Source organism: Crinia signifera, chromosome 6 (genome assembly GCF_055691185.1).
Source record: "Crinia signifera chromosome 6, ASM5569118v1, whole genome shotgun sequence".
NCBI lineage: Eukaryota > Metazoa > Chordata > Amphibia > Anura > Myobatrachidae > Crinia > Crinia signifera.
In genome coordinates, this window is record NC_139222.1 from 186,732,036 (window position 1) to 186,747,148 (window position 15,113).

At 43.3% G+C, this 15,113-nt stretch overlaps 1 protein-coding gene across 5 annotated transcripts in view; it reads right to left on the reverse strand.

Annotated features, from left to right (window-relative positions):
* Positions 1–15,113, reverse strand: part of NTN1 (netrin 1) — a 202,961-nt gene that overhangs the window by 55,067 nt on the left and 132,781 nt on the right. For all 5 annotated transcript variants that reach the window (XM_083148405.1, XM_083148407.1, XM_083148406.1 and 2 more), the window contains exon 3: positions 8,141–8,329. In XM_083148405.1, the coding sequence (XP_083004531.1) occupies positions 8,141–8,329 (189 nt within the window). The remainder of the gene's footprint in view (positions 1–8,140; positions 8,330–15,113) is intronic.

Consider the following 15,113-nt stretch of genomic DNA (forward strand, 5'->3'; position numbering starts at 1 on the left):
ATAATAAATGGCCGGTGCTACCTTCCTCTGAGTAATGCTAATTACAAATGGGCGGTGCTGCCTCCCTCTGAGTAACGCTAATTATAAATGGCTGGTGCTGCCTTCCTCTGAGTAACATTAATTATAAATGGCCCTATGCGTGACATCACACATAAAGGAGGCGGGGCCACAACAAGGCACCCGGAGCGCTTATTACAGAATTGTGAATGATAGGTTGACAGTGTCTAGATAGACAGGAAATAAGTTGATACCAAAAGGTCGGCACTGAGAAAATGTTGACATAGTAATGAAAAAATCAACATACGTTTAAAGGTAAAGTGTGCCAAGCACAGCGATAGTGGAGAATGATACCTGGCCCGAAGCATAGGGAACAAATATATCATACGAAGTGGGGGTCCACATTGACACCTACAAAAAAATCAGAAAAACTCATGTTGACCTTTTGCATGTGTCAATCTTTTGTCAATGTCTACCTTGTGCAGGTTGACATTGTTCATGTCAACCTTTTGATGTCGACCTTTTAACTGTCTATCTTAAACACTGTGGACCCTTTGATCCATAACAATCCTTTACCACCTGCCTTATTTCAGGGGGGGGGGGGGGGGGGGGGGGGGGGGGAGAATCAATAGCTTCTGTATGAACTGGGTTGAGGACTCTTTACACAAGGAGAGGCGTATACCTGACTCATGAGTTTCATTGATGTTCTTTTCAGAGATGTTTCCATAACCATGTTCCATATGAATCAAATTTGTATGTGGACGTTCTACCCACTGCTTTATTTCCAGCTTGTGTGTCTTTCAGCAGACACATGTGCCTCATATGGGCCCTTATTCTAATCGGATCGGTACGGCCCGCGTGCGGCCGTACCGCCGATGTTTTTACTCTGCACATGCGCAGAGGTGAATCTGCGCATGTGCAGCCCCCTTCGCCGCAGACGTATTTCGTCCGCCGCAAAGGGGGCGTATAGGGGCGTGAGAGGCATCATGCCCTCATTTCCCTATGTGTACGCCCCGCGTTTCATGGGCGTTCCCATGCAAACGCGGGGCGTACGCATGCTAATGAGGGCATGACGCAACTCATGGGGGCGGAAAGCTGACGTCGCCGGATGTCAGCTTTCAGCCCCCATACAAGCTACCACACGGACGATTGTCCGTGTGGTCTCAGCTTGCGGGAGCTGCCGCGGCGTGCGGACCTGCCTTCGATGGTCGACGACCATCGAATGCAGGGGGCAGCTCCCACCATGGTGGAGGCGTAGCCTCCACCATTTTTATGCGGATCGCCAGCCGTCCGTGTACGGACGGCCGTGGCGATCCGTAAGGTGGGCGGGGATTCGTCTGGTGCGGTCGGAGCCGCATATGCGGCTCGACCGCACCAACCAGAATAAGGGCCATGATGTGCTGATCCACTGATCTGCTGTTACTCTCTCTTCTGTTATTTGTCTCATTTTTGCATTCATGACTAGCACTGTTCATCAATTTACTATGTAATGTGTAATGTTCTTGTTTATACATGATTGTTGAATTATTTGCCTTAATCTTAAATTCAAAGAAGATTAGAGAAAAGATATTAACATAAATGTTTAATTGAAGTCATGATATTCATTGAATTATGGGTTTAAATACTTTTTCTTGAAAATAAATATAATGTTGTATAATTTTTATTAACAAATTACTTAACAGGTTTATCATTGTGTATGCTATTTGATCTATTGAGCAGCGTTGACGGGTAATACAAGAAATAAATCACAGGCGCTGCCTTCCTCATTATAATACAGGAAATAAACGATTGGCGTTGCCTTCCTCCATGTAATACTGACAATACGTGTCTGGCGTTGCCTTCCTCCATGTAATACTGACAATACGTGTCTGGCGTTGCCTTCCTCTGTGTAATACTGACAATACGTGTCTGGCGTTGCCTTCCTCTGTGTAATACTGACAATACGTGTCTGGCGTTGCCTTCCTCCATGTAATACTGACAATACGTGTCTGGCGTTGCCTTCCTCTGTGTAATACTGACAATACGTGTCTGGCGTTGCCTTCCTCTGTGTAATACTGACAATACGTGTCTGGCGTTGCCTTCCTCCATGTAATACTGACAATACGTGTCTGGCGTTGCCTTCCTCCATGTAATACTGACAATACGTGTCTAGCGTTGCCTTCCTCCATGTAATACTGACAATACGTGTCTGGCGTTGCCTTCCTCCATGTAATACTGACAATACGTGTCTGGCGCTGCCTTCCTCCATGTAATACTGACAATACGTGTCTGGCGTTGCCTTCCTCTGTGTAATACTGACAATACGTGTCTGGCGTTGCCTTCCTCTGTGTAATACTGACAATACGTGTCTGGCGTTGCCTTCCTCCATGTAATACTGACAATACGTGTCTGGCGTTGCCTTCCTCCATGTAATACTGACAATACGTGTCTAGCGTTGCCTTCCTCCATGTAATACTGACAATACGTGTCTGGCGTTGCCTTCCTCATTATAATACAGGAAATAAACGATTGGTGTTGCCTTCCTCCATGTAATACTGACAATACGTGTCTGGCGTTGCCTTCCTCCATGTAATACTGACAATACGTGTCTAGCGTTGCCTTCCTCCATGTAATACTGACAATACGTGTCTGGCGTTGCCTTCCTCATTATAATACAGGAAATAAACGATTGGTGTTGCCTTCCTCCATGTAATACTGACAATACGTGTCTGGCGTTGCCTTCCTCCATGTAATACTGACAATACGTGTCTGGCGCTGCCTTCCTCCATGTAATACTGACAATACGTGTCTGGCGTTGCCTTCCTCCATGTAATACTGACAATACGTGTCTAGCGTTGCCTTCCTCCATGTAATACTGACAATACGTGTCTGGCGTTGCCTTCCTCCATGTAATACTGACAATACGTGTCTAGCGTTGCCTTCCTCCATGTAATACTGACAATACGTGTCTGGCGTTGCCTTCCTCATTATAATACAGGAAATAAACGATTGGTGTTGCCTTCCTCCATGTAATACTGACAATACGTGTCTGGCGTTGCCTTCCTCCATGTAATACTGACAATACGTGTCTGGCGTTGCCTTCCTCCATGTAATACTGACAATACGTGTCTGGCGTTGCCTTCCTCCATGTAATACTGACAATACGTGTCTGGCGTTGCCTTCCTCCATGTAATACTGACAATACGTGTCTAGCGTTGCCTTCCTCCATGTAATACTGACAATACGTGTCTGGCATTGCCTTCCTCATTATAATACAGGAAATAAACGATTGGTGTTGCCTTCCTCCATGTAATACTGACAATACGTGTCTGGCGTTGCCTTCCTCCATGTAATACTGACAATACGTGTCTGGCGCTGCCTTCCTCCATGTAATACTGACAATACGTGTCTGGCGTTGCCTTCCTCCATGTAATACTGACAATACGTGTCTAGCGTTGCCTTCCTCCATGTAATACTGACAATACGTGTCTGGCGTTGCCTTCCTCCATGTAATACTGACAATACGTGTCTAGCGTTGCCTTCCTCCATGTAATACTGACAATACGTGTCTGGCGTTGCCTTCCTCATTATAATACAGGAAATAAACGATTGGTGTTGCCTTCCTCCATGTAATACTGACAATACGTGTCTGGCGTTGCCTTCCTCCATGTAATACTGACAATACGTGTCTGGCGTTGCCTTCCTCCATGTAATACTGACAATACGTGTCTGGCGTTGCCTTCCTCCATGTAATACTGACAATACGTGTCTTGCGTTGCCTTCCTCCATGTAATACTGACAATACGTGTCTGGCGTTGCCTTCCTCCATGTAATACTGACAATACGTGTCTGGCGTTGCCTTCCTCCATGTAATACTGACAATACGTGTCTGGCGTTGCCTTACTCCATGTAATACTGACAATACGTGTCTGGCGTTGCCTTCCTCCATGTAATACTGACAATACGTGTCTGGCGTTGCCTTCCTCCATGTAATACTGACAATACGTGTCTGGCGCTGCCTTCCTCCGTGTAATACTGACAATACGTGTCTGGCGTTGCCTTCCTCCGTGTAATACTGACAATACGTGTCTGGCGTTGCCTTCCTCCGTGTAATACTGACAATACGTGTCTGGCGTTGCCTTCCTCCGTGTAATACTGACAATACGTGTCTGGCGTTGCCTTCCTCCGTGTAATACTGACAATACGTGTCTGGCGTTGCCTTCCTCTGTGTAATACTGACAATACGTGTCTGGCGTTGCCTTCCTCTGTGTAATACTGACAATACGTGTCTGGCGTTGCCTTCCTCCGTGTAATACTGACAATACGTGTCTGGCGCTGCCTTCCTCTGTGTAATACTGACAATAAGTGACTGGTGCTGCCTTACTCCATGTAATAATGAAAATAAGTGACTGGCGCTGCCTTCCTCCTTGTAATACTGACAATAATGACTGGTGCTGCTTTCCTCCGTGTTAATATAAAAAAATAAATCACTGGTGCTGCCTTCCTCATTGTAAAACAGGAAATAAATGACTGGCGCTGCCTTCATCTGTGTAATACTGACAATAGGTGACTGGTGCTGCCTTCCTCTGTGTAATACTGATAATAAATGATGGCGCTGCCTTCCTCTGTGTTATACCGGAAATAAATGACTGGCACTGCCTTCATTTGTGTAATATGGAAAATAAATGAATGGTGCTGCCTTCCACTGTGTAATACAGGAAATAAATGACTGGCACTGCCTTCCTCTGTGTCATATGGGAAATAAATGAATGGCGCTGCCTTCAGGGCTGGTGCTAGGGTGTCCGGCTCCCTCCTGCAAACCATACATTTTGCGCCCTTTCACATTGCCATTGCAACAAGCTGCAGCCTGATTGTGGGAGTGTATGCAACATGTGATCCTATGCATACACCATCTCAGTGCTGTGTCCGAAAAATATTGCAGGCACTAAAGGTGCCCATACACGCTGCGAGAATCACATACGTTATGGGCTAGATCGCATCGCACGGCATGCATGCTATGTGTGTGCGATGCGATCCGAAAGCAGTACAAAAAGTATGTGCAGCACCTGTGACTGAGGGGGAAAGGAGGGGAGAGAAGGAGGAGATGGGAGAAGAGGGGAGGAGATAGAGGGGGCTGAGTGTTGAGTACTGGAAGTGGCAAAGCACACTGAGAAGAGAGAAGGAAGGGGAGGCGGCACTGCTGCCTGTTCATCATTTGATTGACAGCTGACAGGCACAGGGAGCAATGGGTAGGGGCGGATCCAGACATGACATGTCATTCAGGCATTCACAGACAGCGCTACATGCTTAGTGCAAGTGTCCGTGAGGAAGAGGGGGCAGGTCGCAGGAGGAGGACAGTGTGTGCGCGGTGCAGGGAGCTGCTCAGCCTCTCCATACTGCTGCCCACTGTCAGACAGGCGCTGCGGGCGGCGTGCAGGAGGCAGTGACAGTGAGGGCTGAGGCAGCTTTAGCAGAGCAGGGAGGGAGACAGCGCCTTTTCAGCATGGCGCCTCCCTGCTTTGCAGGAGTTGCTGAGTGGGTAGCGCCGGCCTTGGCTGCCTTCCTCTAAGCGACACTTATAATAACTCGCTGGCTCTGACTGACGCTGATAGTTGATATCCTCAGCATAACTCTGGCAATAAACGACACATCATAAATGACTCTGTGTAAGTGGTAATAAATGACTGGTGCTGCCTTCCTCTCAGAAACACTAATAATATACTGCCTTCCTTATACGTTAAGTTTTACATTTATAACAAAGCTTTCAAATGTATGGTGCTACCTAACATGCCATGTGTTGCAGTATTTTACTCACAAGGCTGGTTGGGACTTAATAGAGCCTGGGATTGTGGGAACAACTGAAAAACACCTGCATCCACATACTCACATGTCTCCTCCTTCTCTCTCTGATGTGTTTGCAACTGGATTAACCTATTGCTTTCTCTCTTCTCACTAGAACTCTCTATCCAATCTGCCCAAAAATATGTCTGGGACCATTTGTTAAAGCTTCTAGCCTTTGTACCAAAATGTTCACCCTCTCCCCCCTTTCCCTCACATCTCTCTCCTTCCCCAGGTCTGCTTAACCTGTTCAATGCAGCCCACTGTCCCTTGGTATGCACACCTGTTCGGAGCTTAAAGGGGGGTGGTTCGGATGCATAAAGGACACATTAACCTTTTTTTCTGTCACTGGAATTTAACAATCTGGCTTCCAGCAGAAGAAGTATTTTAGATCTGTCTGCCAAGAGAAAAGGGTTAAACTTTTTTGTTGGCAAATAGATCTAAAAGTTTCAGGGTCGAATGTAGACGATCTAAAGGCAATCCAATTGTTGTAGACCTACAAGTTGCAAAATGCCCTGCCAACCTCCACAGCAGCAGAGGGATATGCAGTTACTTGTTATTAAGGGGACTTAAAATATCTGTGTACCAATTTGAAGAATTCAAAGTTATTAACCATGTTTTACAGATTATTCCTTTACAGACTAAAGATCACCCATACAATGTAGAGCCCCCCTACAGATATTGATTTATATTCCCTGAGCATCACTGACTGAACCCACAATTGACCCAAAATTTAATTTACTATGACCTTTTATTTCCTGAACATCTGCAGTCGTTAAATGAAAATATTTTCTGCGAAATAACTCCTTACAACTCCATTCTCACTGAATCGTACATTACAGCCAAGTACAATAGAAACATAAGAGGATGGTTTGATACACAAGGTATATACAGGACAGCTTATATTAGCAGCCAGATTAGTACCAGGAGTTCACGGCTACTGCCAGGGACAGATTTAGGGGTGAGGGTGCGCTAGACAAAACAGTCGTAGCCAACACCCCCCCCCCCCCCCCTACACACACACACAATTTTAATTATAATTAGAAGCCCTCATTTGAGGATAGCCAATTTAATTAGAATAATAAAAAAAAGCCAGGACTATGACATTTCTTTTTATTTAACCCCTTCAGTGGTGTTTTTTTTTAGGGCGCACTCCCCACTGGGCAAATATTGGAAGTGCTCCCTAAAAAACCCCACCACTGTGTCTCCCAGGGCCGGGCAGCGCCACTGAGCACTACATCAGCCTCTGCCCAGCCCTGCCCCCGGCAACCCGGATGTTTGCGGCATGAGGTTAGCAAGGTCACCCCAAACACAGCCGGGGGAAGGAGCCAGGGCCAGGCAGCGGCTGAAGCATTCAGCTCAGTACTAAGCAGCACTCAGCAGCGCAGACAGTGGCAATCCTGAGAATTTTTCGTGTTTGCCAGTCTGGGCACTGGAGCATAGCCTGGAAAATTCTCGAGAGTGCCACTGAAGGGAATAATTATGTATGTATAGTTACTGTATGGAAGCTTACAGGGGTAGTATTTGCATGTCTTACCCATTACACTCCATTCAAGATGGTATATGGGACAGTACAGTGGAAATATTTTGCAGTTACTAATACATTTTGGTCTGACAGTACCAACACAAGCATCCAAGTGCTAAGCATGTGCCTAATGGGAAATCCACCATCGGCTTCTGCCTACTTTAGGCTCCCTGCCCAATTATATCAGAGTACCTATTACAGTGCAGTGCACAAAACGGGCATCCCAGAGTTCGCACCTCTATTCGTCCTCTGAGGGAGGGTATACATTTTCAGAAATATTGATAAAAAGGTAGAATTAGAGCAGTATTCAGTAAGGCAGTTACATGAAATAGTCCAATGGTTCCCAATCTGTGTGCAGCAGCACCCTGGCGTGCCTTGGGAGACTTGCAGGGGTGCCCTGCGTTGGTGGTCCAGGACGAATTCAAATTATTTATGGTCAATGTAATAGGTAAAACCAGTTCTAGTGGCTGCCAATTATAAAATGTAGACAAACAGAAGCAAATATCGTTCCTTACCACATAATTAAACCTAAATTTGGTCTAGGGGTACCCCAAAAACATTCTGATTCTCAAGGGTGCTGCGATTTAAAAATTGATGAAGAAAGAAGTTGCACTGAGCAGCTGCACTGTCATAGACATCTACAGAATATACATGTTCTATTATAATATAGAGTGTATACATGTACACACATATGCTGCACAGTATTGCTCACTGTGAGAGATGTCATTATGGAGTGCTAGCTGAAATGACCGGAACATTCCCATTTGATGCTAACATGGGTATGAAATGGGCATCACTCACCTTTGCATGCCTTTCTGTGGGTAATAGGCTTTGTCATGTCCCGGTAGTAACCTTCCTTGCAGTAATGGCAGTGGCGTCCAGCCGTGTTATGTCGGCAGTTCAAGCAGACCCCTCCACTCCGCCGGCCTGAAAGCTTGAACAGCTCCATGTTGAAACGGCAGCGGCGAGCATGCAGGTTACAGTTACAGGCTGGAGAAAGGCAAGGACAGAGATAAACATGTTAATCCTACTGCAATCAAACACAAGCAAAGACATCAGTTGAAATTCAATCAATGACGGCAACAGAAAGTACTACAATACAACACTAGATAGGGAGTCAAATCTAAAACGCAAATAACCCCACAGAATAATCCATGTTTGTGTGTTGCTAGAATAGACTTAAGTAAATCGCCTTGCAACTGTGATTGAGAGAGGCAGGTATTCAGAATTCACACCCCAAGCTTCAAGTGATTGGCCTACAGTCTTCTAGGCAACACTTATTATTAAGTTTAGATTGTTGTAATCAAACATGGAGATTATAAATAGTATCACTGTATATATAAATGTGTGTATATATACAGTATATATATATATTCTGAATTGAATATGTATTTTTATACATGCAAAACTACAACATAACACATCAGTGACCTGAAAGCTTAATGATGGAGATGACCTGAGTACAGTAAATTTTGTCAGTTAGTGACTCAAGCTCCTTTGCTGACCCGGATATGTTGCAAAGTTACGTATGTAAGTATATTGATAAACCTTTATTATGGTTACAGATGTTTCCGGATACCTCTATCCTTCTTACATCACCAGCATGAGAGAGAGCTGCCAGGGCCCGCACAGCTCTAGGAGCGTCAAGGATCTTTTTGTTATATTAAAATCTGTCTCAGTAGTGACGGAAGCTGTGCTAATTCATTTTATATGTACCACTTGTATATCTGGTTGGGACTATGGGTAATATGTATAACTAAGCTTTGGAGGGAGATAAAATGGAAACATGAAGTACCAGCCAATCAGCTCCTAACTGCAATGTTACAAGCTGTGTTTAAAAATGACATTTAGGAACTGGCTGGCTAGTAATTTATCTCCGTCCACATTATCTCTCTTCAAGTCTTACTACATAGGGGTCCGAGTCTGAACATGAAGCACAACAGAACATGTATGGGGAAATACTTGCATTGTATGCACCTACCACTTTGTATGCAGATTCGGAGACTTATAGTGGGTACACACGGTGCGATTTTGCTTGCAATTCGACCCCGATTCGATTGGGATCAAATCGGGATCGACTCAAATGTTACGCAAAATGCATTTGATTTGACTATATTGTACAAATCTGTACTATATAGTCTTGGCTGCCAAGACTATTTTTCTATTCGATTTACACTACACGGGAGTGCGCATTGGGATCGAATCCTGCATTAAATGTAGAAAAACCATTCAATGCCCATTTGATTTCCTATTCGATTTTGCTTCTATAAGCAAAATTGAATAGAAAAACCGCGCATATCTCAGCACATAAATTCTGTGCAGCAAGTGCTTTGTGAACTAGCTTCAGATCGCATCACATCACATGCGATTTACATGCTATGCAATCTAGTTGAAAACGCACAGAAATAGTGTATCGTGTACAGTATGGGCACCTTTCGTGCTTAGATTGTACTAAGGGCCAGATCAATACCTGATACCTTATTTAGTAAAGGTGCATTAGACCTGACGATAATATTTATTATGAGGCACACTGTGAAAAAGTGTAAATGCCACATACAATTTCATCCTCCCATGGCAATATAGGTTCACTTACAACCATTCCATACACTATAAAACACTTTTTCTGTGTTTTTGTTGTCCTAAAATACTGCTAAATATTAACCTTATTAATGTAATAAATATCATTTGCAATACAGTCATTTGATCCCAAAATCTGGAAATGGAAAAAACTGTCGCTCAGACACAGTACTGAAGTTGAATCTGTTTCATTTTAACAATTTGAATGCATTCGTTTTTTTTAATGGGACATCGAAAGAAAACATGAGTTAAATGATGTTTTTCAACATTGGTTACAAAACATTATTTAGATCTACACATTGGTACTCTGAAACCAATGATAACCAATGTTAACCGATGTTTCTATGTTGTTTTTAATAAACTGTCTACTTAAGCATATAATACATATATATTAAGCATATAATAAACTTCTGAAATAATAAATAATCCTTCTATTAAGTTTATCTTGGAGGCTTACAGTTTACACACACATTGGATATATGATTCATGTTTTGTGGTAGATATAATTTGTTACGGAGGGGAAAAAAAATTAAGCATTAACTACGAAAACTTTATTGCAACTCACAGCAGCTCACAATCTGCTATTCTTAAATATTTTAAAGGTACTTCCTCATCTTTGCGGCCACCGCTTACGCCAGTTACGTTAGCCAGTACGTGAATCACGATTGCTCACTAAGCTTTGGGCTCAGTGGCTCGCTCTGCTTTGCTCGCCACAACATTACAAAAGGTAATAGATAATGGCGTGGACCCCAAAAATTACCCTTATGGCTCGCTGTACACAATGTAAGTTCTGTAGCGTAAGCGGTGGCCAAAAAGATGAGGAAGTACCATTTTTAACTTGATTTATAACAGTAGTAACAGGCTAATATCTTAAGCTGAACTTAGAAAATAACAAAAAAGGGCCAGATGCACTAAGCTTCAAAAGTAATAAAATCGAATGATAAACAACCAACCAATCAGCTTCTGTCTGACATTTTTTAAACACAGTCTGTGACATGGCAGGTAGGAGCTGATTGGCTGGTGGTTTATCACTCTCCATTTTATCACTTTCGAAGGTTAGTGCATCTGGCTCAGTGTGTGTTAGTGTTTTGTATCTGTTTTTTAGGTCTTCAATGAATATAAAACAAGGAGTGACCTGGCTGCCTGAAGCAGTGACAGCACCACACAGCGACCCACAAAAAAAAAAAAAACATCGGAAAATTGAGAAAAACATCGGGGAAGAAATCTAGCGATGTTGAGGAAACATTGGATCCTCAACATTGCAGGGTTAAACATCGAACATTGGAACTATAAATCGGGTGTTACCGATGAAACATCATATGATTAACCATCCCTAGTTTTGTCATTTGCTCCCACAAAGTACCAGATTTTTTTTGTCCTACCATCCAACTAGTTGGGTGGCTGGCTGAGAGTTGGTCTAGTGTATGCGCAGCATAAGTCACATGATGTCCCTGCCACACCATAGGCAGGCTGTCACGTGATGTTCCTTCATGTCAGCTTTTATCCTAGAGGTGTAAACGACCTAATTTCTTATTAGCAATCATTCATTATCTCTTTTAGTTACAATGCAAATCCCTGATTTTTTTCACAAATTGGGGTAGATGTACATATTATGCCTGGTGAAGAGATAAAGTGGAGATAACATACAGTCTGATAATGTACCAGCCATTCAGCTATGTTTGCAAAATGACAGTTAGGAGCTGGTTGGCTGGTGTATTATCTTCTTTATCTCTTTAACCCCTTCCTGACAGAGCCAGTTTTTGCGTTCCTGACAGAGCCATTTTTTTCAAATCTGACATGTTTCACTTAAGTGGGGATAACTTTTTTTTGCTTTTACTTATCCCAGTGATTTTGAGATTGTTTTCTCGTGACACATTGTACTTCAAATTAGTGGTAAATTTGGGTCGATACAGTCTGTGTTTTTTTGTGAAAAATACCAAAATGTCGTGAAAAAATGGAAAATTTTGCAATTTGCAAAATGTCACATTTTCTGCTTGTGAGACAAATAAACATACCACTCAAAATAGTTAATAACTAACAAAGACCATATGTCTACTTTATGTTGCAATCATTATTTCAACCTCCTTTTCATTTTTTTGGACACTAGGAGGCTTCAAATATGAATAGCAAATTCTCAAATTTTCAAGAAAATTTCAAACACTGATTTTTTTAGGGACCAGTTCAGTTCTGATGTGACTTTGAGGGACTTGTATGTGAGACACCCCCATAAATGATGCCATTTCAAAAACTGCACCCCTCACAGTATTCAAAACAGCATTTTGGAAGTTTGTTAACCCTTTATGTGTTTCACAGGAATTAAAACAAAGTGTCGGTGAAATTTCAAAATTTCTTTTTTTTTGCAGAGTTTCAATTTTAATACATTTTTCTAACGAATACAGTAGATTTTACTAGAGAAATGTGACTAAAAATTGATTCCCCCAATTCTTTTGTTTTCATAAATATCCTATATGTGGCCCTAGTGTGCATGGTGACCAAACCACAGGCTTCATAATAGAAGGAGCACCTACTTGATTTTGGAGCCTCCTTTTTATGAGATTTTTTTTTAGGCACCATGTAGGTTTATAGGCACCATAAGTGCTAAAAGTTAGGAACCTCCCCCACAAGTCACCCCATTTTGCAAACTACACCCTTCAGGGAATTCATTTAGGGGTATAGTGTACATTTCAAACCCCCAGGGGTTTCACCAATTTTGATACAACTGGACTGTGAAAATGAAAAAATTTAATTTTTCATTTTCACAGCTCAGTTGTATCAAAATTGGTGAAACCCCTGGGGGTTTGAAATGTACACTATACCCCCTGATGAATTCCCTGAAGGGTGTAGTTTTCAAAATGGGGTCACTTGTGGGGGGGTTCCACTGTATGGGTGCTTCAGGGGTCATTCAACCAGAATCTGTGCTGCAAAATCCAAAAATCACTCCTTCCCTTCTGAGTCCTGCCATGCACCCAAATGGTATTTTTTGGTCACATGTGAGGCATTGCCGTACTCGGGAGAAATTGGGGCACAGATTTTGGGGTGCTTTGTCTCCTTCATTCCTTGTGAAAATGAAAAATTTTGAGCCAGATCTGCATTTTTGTGTAAAAAAATGTAATTTTTTACACAAAAATGCAGATCTGGCTCAAAATTTTTCATTTTCACAAGGAATGAAGGAGACAAAGCACCCCAAAATCTGTGCCCCAATTTCTCCCGAGTATGGCAATGCCTCACATGTGACCAAAAAATACCAGTTGGGTGCATGGCAGGACTCAGAAGGGAAGGAGTGATATTTGGTGGTGGAATGAATGGTGGGTGCTATGTCGCATTAGCAAGACCCCCGAAGCACCAATACAGTGGAACCCCCCCACATGTGACCCCATTTTGGTCACCAGCTTTGGGAGGGGGGCTGGCGCTGCGGCTGGTGGGGGGTTGGGAGGGGTGCTGGCGCTGCGGCAGCCGGGTGGGTGGGAGGGAGGGGGGGCTGCCGGGTGGGATGGGGGGGCTGGCGATCGGTGGTGATCGGTGCTGTACTTAACAGCACCGATCACCACCGATCACTGTGTTATCGAGCGGCTTAGCCGCCGGTAACACAGAAAACGCTGCAATTGGCTGTTCACATTTGAACAGCCAATCGCAGCGATCGCCGCGAGGGGGGATGTCTGCTGTCAGGGACAGCAGACATCTCCAAACTGTCACCGCGTCTATAGACGCGGTGACAGTTTAAAACCATGACGTATATATACGTCTTCGGTCGGGAAGTACCTCCCGACCATGACGTATATATACATCATATGTCGGGAATATCTTTTTATATATATATATATATATATATATATATATATATATATATATATATATGTGTATATATACACACACACACACACACACACATATATATATATATATATATGTGTGTGTGTGTATATATATATATATATATATATATATTTATTCATTACATATATTTGTGTGCTACTGTGCAGCTTGATGCTGCTGCTGCTGCTGCGGGGGGAGGAGGGAGGAGGGCAGCGCTGCTGCGCTGAGGTGCCGGGGGAGCCGGGGAAGCTGCTGCTGCTGCCGGGTGAGTGCCCGGCGGGTGCGAGGGGGTGGCTGCACATCGGTGGTGATCGGTGCTGTACTTGACAGCACCGATCACCACCGATCCCTGTGTTACCGAGCGGCTTAGCCGCCGGTAACACAGGAAACGCTGTGAATGGCTGTTCAGATTTGAACAGCCAATCACAGCGATCGCCGACCGGGGGGGCACCCCTGCCCCCCCTGGGCGGCGAGGGGGGATGTCTGCTGTCAGGGACAGCAGACATCACCTAACTGTCACTGCGTCTATAGACGCAGTGACAGTTAGAAACCATGACGTACATTTATGCCATGTGTCGGGAAGTACTTCCCGACCATGGCGTAAATGTACGTCAAATGTCGGGAAGGGGTTAACAGGTGTTAATACACCTATCTGCTCCATCATTTGATATTTTTCATGTTCTCTTTTTCAAGTACTTGAGAAAATATATTTCTGTTGCACCCTACACTATAGTGTCTACCACTGAATCTGCTGTTTAAGAAATCAAATTGGCAACAATGATTAATATTGCTTTTCTTTCTACATAAAACTTGTTAAAGGCTTCCCATAAAACGCTTATATCTAGAATATGATACACAGTGTGGATCAATCAATTGCATCATTTCATCTGCTTAATGCATTAAACTCAATCACAGCAAATGGTTTGCAGTATACAGGCAAACATTTCCCAGCATGCACTACTTTGGGCTAAAATGCATCTTTAAAAAAAAAAAAAAAGATTCCTGTTATGTGAGCATATAGAGAAAGGTGTGAGTGTTATAGTATGGTGCAGTTCTAAGAAACCATTCTGTAAACCAGGGGTCCTCAAACTATTTTGCTCTGGGACTCCATCAGACAGTAAAAATACCCCAGCAATTTAGTGCAGAAGATCATCACATCACACATGGGTAGTCAGCAGACAGCACATGCATGGTAGCATTGTGGAGGCACAAAATAATATGAGGAGACAGATAATTCAACAGATTTTTCAGACTCTTCGAATCACTGACTGAGATTAAAAAAATCATCAGCCTGATGGTCAGCAACATGGAAATGGATCCTGTATTGAATAAAATAATAGACAGACTGGCCACTAATACAATTCTAGTGTTTACATATGGTAAA